The sequence below is a fragment of the Bolinopsis microptera genome, chromosome 12 (assembly GCF_026151205.1).
Source record: "Bolinopsis microptera isolate Bmic1 chromosome 12, MBARI_Bmic_1.0, whole genome shotgun sequence".
NCBI classification, from domain to species: domain Eukaryota; kingdom Metazoa; phylum Ctenophora; class Tentaculata; order Lobata; family Bolinopsidae; genus Bolinopsis; species Bolinopsis microptera.
The window spans coordinates 6,538,974-6,545,076 of NC_087083.1; the positions used below are offsets into that span (position 1 = coordinate 6,538,974).

A 6,103-nucleotide genomic window follows, 5' to 3' on the forward strand; every position below is an offset into this window, starting at 1 on the left:
TTCTAAAACCGATAAATAACTGAAATAAATGTTCATTCGGGAAATTGAACATAGTTATTATTTTATTTGATATATTCCTCTAATGAGTGATAATAAGAATCCATAGTCATACCAGTCACTGAAGCTGAGTGACTGAGAAACAAGCCCCAACCTATGTGTACTGACTCCCCCCCCCCCCCCCCCCCCCCCCAGTCCCCCTGTACATACCATAAACTGACAAGTTTGTTTAAACTGACAATACTCAGTGTAAGTATCAACGTATTTAAAATAAGATCCTTAGATTTGGTAAGATTTGTGACTGACAAATTTGGATGACAGAGCTTTGCAGTAGACATGCGAACAATAATCAATAATATTTTAAAGTTAATAATAAATAATTACCCTCCAGCATGTTCATCTGACAGCTCTATTATATCTTGTGATGGTTCTTGTCTTGAGCCATCGGATCTGTGCAGTAGGGACAGACACCACGGTATGATTAGTGTTGATAGCAGCATAGCCTGACAGTTTTGAGTATTGTCAGAAACAAAATAGATATTATTGTGATTAGTAGGAAAGTACGAATTGAAAATTTAAAATACTTTTAGTTGTAGAGGATATAGAAATTAAAATGTAGCTACACCATAGAAATGTAACTCCCTACCTAACTTTCTGTCCTCAGCGTCTTGTCTATCGATTGTTCAGCCAAATTTCAGTCATCTATGAGTCACATAACTTAGTTTAAATCATAAATAAATCAAGTTTAAGAAATTCGTAAAGTTTAAATTTAGAGGGAGTAGGCATGGTGATGTGCTTCATCACCATTTTCGTCACTATGCGGATTTTTGGAATTAAAATAACGAAAAACTTTGCCATTTGCATTTTTTCACACACCATGACAAAAACCCAAAATCTGTGAAATAGATAGCAATAGTTGATGACGTCTAGCCAGAGCCCCCAGTTGTATAATCGCACTAATCATCAATATAATGGCAGTTTAGTCCAACGAAATTAGGTACTTTACCATAGCCCACCCATGAAAAATTGTACAAGTTGTTTCTGAATGAGTAACTACTGGCCGAAAATGCATCTTATTAGTATTAGAATTATAAATAAAATAAGAATAAAATGTACACAGCAATACAATAAAGACCGGATCAAGACCGGATCTGCTAATTCTAAACTTTCCCGATCCATAATCAGTCAAACCACTAGTTACTTTAAAAGCTTCTATGACGTCCCCATGTATTCGCTGGTCTGCCAGCGTTGTCAAATTAAGTCTACGGCTGTTAGGAAGAGTACCCACAGCATAAATCGGACAGGTAAACTGCCGCTGGATGCTCTCAAGCTCCAAAACAGTCCCCCAACTTCCATGAACCGCAGGTGGATTCCACAATTGGACACAATACTCAAGATGAGGTCTTAATAAAGCTTTATAAATAGCAATCATAACAACTTTTTCTCCAATAACTAAATTCCTTACAATCCAACAAATCATATGATTTGCCTTAGAGATACATGCTTTGATCATATCTGTTCATTCCAAAGCAGGGAGCTATGGGTAATAACCCCAAAAATCTTTTTCCTGTACAGATACTTCAAGTTCTACACCATTTACCTTAGAATTAAGATGCACTACTTTGCATTTGGCAGGATTAAATTTTAAAAGCCAAATACTTTCCAAAACTTAGATAATTCTTCAATATCTTCAGCAACACTATCTTGGTTAGCTGCATTATCAATCAATTTAAGATCATTAGCAAATAATTTAATCTTATTTCAACAAGGTCAGGCAAATCATTAACATACAGAATGAATAGGAGAGGGTCTAGAACCGACCCCTGAGGAAGTAAAACAAAGTATTTTTTTAAAAAAGGGAAACAAAGTATTTTATTTATTAGCAGTGCAATCAATTCATATGACATAATTATAAGAATATAATAGTATGTCACACCTATTTAACTGTTACGTTCGAGTAGTCGTGCCATGGCTAAATCTAACTAGGACCAGTGGTGTCGATTAACATTTAATAGGTGAGTCTAAGTGACACAAATGGAAAATTTTAAGAAAAGACGGATCAAAACACAGATCCAAGGACAAGGAGACCCCACTGCAGGACCATACACACCAGATAAAACATGTTTAACCTCAGACCATTGTCCTTCTACACAAACCCTCATGGTCCTGTCTGTCAGAAAATTTGTAATAAAATCTAAAACTTTTCCTTTGACACCAAAGCCTTCCAATTTAGACAAAAGTCTAAAGTGGGGACTGCGTCGTAAGACTTACTAAAATCAAGTATAAAAGATCAACCGGGGCACCTGCATCTAAAATGTCAAGAATATCATCAAATGTCTCTAAACGATTAAATAAACACGGTTTACCCTTAACAAATCCATGCTGATGCTTCGAAATTCGATGTTCTAGAAAATCTAATACATGTGCTCACACCAATTTTTCATACACTTTGCACAAAATGAAAGTTAATGAAACTGGTTTATAATTTAAGGGGTCGGATTTAATACCCTTTTTAAACAATGCTACAACAGATGCAGATTTCCACACTACAGGTAAAAAGATCCGGTATCTGAACACCTTTGAAATAATTCAGTTATTGCTTCAACAAAATTGTTGTCATAAGCTAGCGATTTCGACAACTTTGGATGAACACCATCCAGACCAGAACTCTTGAAATGTTAAGCTTTAAAGTTGCCTCTTTATATCAGAACTGCTGACTTCCATACCATCATTATCAGCAATACTCTCATTATCAGGGCCTAAATTCTCAGTTTTAGGGAGAGGGCCAGGGGGTTCGCGCACAAAAACAGAGCTAAAGGCATTTGCAAGTACCTCAGCAGACTCAGTCGAGCTATCTGTACATGTATCATCTCCTCTATCTAAAGAAACCACACTTGATTTAACTTAATACTTTCTTTAAAAAGTTAGCTGAGAAAATGTCTAGAAAATCAGGTCAAAGATATTGTGAGGCGATGACTTTTGTCAGGAAAATAGTAAGATTTAACCTATTGAGAACAACAGTCATTGCTCTTAAAGGAGAAAGAGGGTTGAAAAGTATTAGTGCAGTAAAAATAGCAGACTTAGATATAAATTTAGAGCCAGTACATTGAATTGGCTACTTTTATAATTTAAAGGGTTTTTATAAAATGTATTCAGATTTTTATTTTAAAGTCAGCAATTCAATGATTCTACTACATAATACTATAAAAGTATAAAATGTTTCAAACAGTATACCAGATTAAGACCGGATGCCAGATTAAGACCGGACCTGCTACAAAATCCGTCAAACTGCTTATTATATATATCTTTGAAAGCTTTGAAAGCTTCAGTAAGATATCACGTATTCACCATTACTGGTGACGTTTAGCCTGTCATTCCGCCGACACTAATCTTTATGTTTTAGAACATTATAACCTGGGATCATCATGTAAATTCGCCACTCAGCCAGTGTTGTCAAATTAAGGATTTCTAGTCGACGGCTGTATGAAAGAATACCAAGCTCATCAATCAGGAAAGTAAACTGCCTCTATACTACAGTCTAGATGCTCTCCAACTAGCTTTAAGATGATCGCAAGCGCAAGGGCTCTGGATATAGCAAGCATATACTGCCACGAAAAAGGAGTCAAGCACGCGGCTTAGGACGCACGTAAGCAAATACAAAATAATGACATTATTTGTGCCGTCTACGTCCAACACGATGCGAATGAAAAGTTTTTCTGTTTTGTTTGTGACTTAAAGCAATATATACTGCTAGCGCCATATCGCTCCGCATTTCAATAAAACGCATATATCAGTAATTAAATATTACGATGATTAATTTGAACAATTCACACAATAATTTTAAATCGGCACTAATTACTAATATCCGGTCATTATCGAATAATATATAATAAAATATTTTTTAAATTTTACAAAGGACGGCAACAAATTATTATAAAATAAAACCAGTTAGAAATACACAAGATATTACCCCCCAGATTACAAATGTAAAATGTTATGTGAACCAAAACACTTTACAAAATGCATATTGTACAACCATGCATCTTTGCGTACTGCATTCACATAGCCATGTTTATACTCGTACTGCGTGACGCGCTTGTTTCACAAGTTCGGCGGTCGCGCGCTACTGCATACTGAAAGCGAGAGGGCTCTGGTTAGAGCAACGTACTGCATGACGCGAATGTTTGACGCACTTTGTTGCTACTGCAAGCGCGAAGGCTTTGCAGGTTAAATGTTAAACTTAGAGCAACCAAAAATACGGTCATCAGATCATGCAATGGAAAATTTGCAATGTTTAATATTTTTGACCTAATAGCAATTAAATAAATTAAAATATAAAATCAAACATAAAATTAAAAATCAAGAACACATGAAATAATTTTAATCATTAATAACCTATCCGTAGGTAGTGCGCCATCGACAGTGAGCCGCGCGTGCCGACTGTAGGATGGTTTTTTAGCGCTAATTTCGGCCAGCACAATTTTCTTCAAACAAATAGATATTAAGTATCCTTCCAGACCTCCGATTGCAACAAAAATTGGTAAGCTTACTCATAGACTTACAAGGAAAGTGTCCGAAAAGTTTAAAGCATATCCAATATCTAACCATCAGACATTATGTTACAGCTAAAAGCAACGTATTTTGCCCCATTTTGATCACTATATCAACTCCGATATCCACCAAATTTTTCGGACAGTTGTGAAAGCCCTATTGGAAGGTTGTCGCCAATTTTCAGAATGATCTCATTCAAGGAACTGAAGATATATCCAAATAATACGACAAAAATCAACGAATTTGGTCAAATTTGGTCAAATTACGCGACTTTTACAGCTAATTTTGCTCCAAAAGCCGCGCACCATCAAATATGGCACCTAGGCGAAACTCACTGATCTTTCCAAAAAGGTATGACAAATTTGGTATTGTGAAAATTCTCACAGTCTCTAGAAAACAATGGTACAAAAATTTTTAAAATCCGAGCAAGTTTATTTTTATGGTGCACCCCCTACTATCCGTAAGTTTTTAGACCTTGAATATTAACTGTTACAGTTACAGCAAACTTGTCCATTGCTAACGGACTAGCCCGCAGCCTGGCGCGCGTGCTACTTCGTAGCTTTTGCCTATAAGGGTACTTCGAAGAAATTTAGGCGAGTAACATGTGTAGGTTTATAACTTACCAAGACGCGCGCCGAGTTGGACTCGTCGACGGTCTTGGATATTTAGAACCAAGTAATTCACAAAGTTTTTATTTACGTTTTATTAAAAGAAGTATAGAACTGTATTCAGTATGCCTCTTTTACTCTTAACACTACCACAGTTAACCTGTTACCATTTTATTTTTAAATGGTTCTATACTTCTCCAAATTTTGTACTTTTGTATAATTGTACATAATTCTGATGAAATGTCAATGTGGGTATTAATGTAATTTTTGTAATAATTTAATGGTTACTAATTTCATGATACTAAAATTTCAATGTTTTAACCCACCATACCATCATACTATACTTTATACTCATTAACTTATTATCTGTAAACTATATGTTTTGATTTTTAGTCCTTAGAAGGGCATAATTTTTGACTGATTTGAATGTCCTACCCAGCTGATCGAAGCATCTCTAAATTATTTACTATTGCTGTGTAAATTTGATTACAATTCGAACTCTAAACTGATGCACATGGTCCGCCTATGGTCCGGTCTAACGGGCGCAACTCATGTTTACTTAATCGTTTTGAGATTTTGAGACGATTGTATTTTGTATCTTAAAACTCAATCATTTATTTGTTTACTTACTTAGACGCTCAGACTTAATAATTATGTTTAATTCAAATTTGATTCAATGAGACTCCAGCACGAGTATATATATGAATCTCACGTTTGGTGTCCACAGTCTTTCCTCGGTACCCTCGTAGAGCAATCAGAGTTGTTCTCAACATTGCAAATCTTATCCTGGTTCTTACATGTCTTACTACATCACAGTACCTCTCCTTCCTTTTTCTTGCAATGAGGTCTGCTACTCTGTTGACAAACTGCTTTCACTCTTTAGACATTCCTCCAGATGTGAGGAATACAGCCGGGGTGAAAGTAGCCTTCTCCATATTCAACACTCT

The 6,103-nt window shown here is 35.7% G+C and overlaps 1 protein-coding gene across 2 annotated transcripts in view; it reads right to left on the reverse strand.

Annotated features, from left to right (window-relative positions):
- LOC134824640 (collagen and calcium-binding EGF domain-containing protein 1-like) overlaps window positions 1-716 on the reverse strand; it is a 76,626-nt gene extending 75,910 nt beyond the window's left edge. For both annotated transcript variants that reach the window (XM_063836601.1, XM_063836602.1), the window contains exons 1-2: window positions 644-716; window positions 382-500 (exon numbers count right to left, since the gene is read on the reverse strand). In XM_063836601.1, coding sequence (XP_063692671.1) covers window positions 382-497 — 116 coding nt within the window. In that variant the 5' untranslated portion in view covers window positions 498-500; window positions 644-716. The remainder of the gene's footprint in view (window positions 1-381; window positions 501-643) is intronic.
- Between the last annotated feature and the right edge of the window lie 5,387 nt (window positions 717-6,103).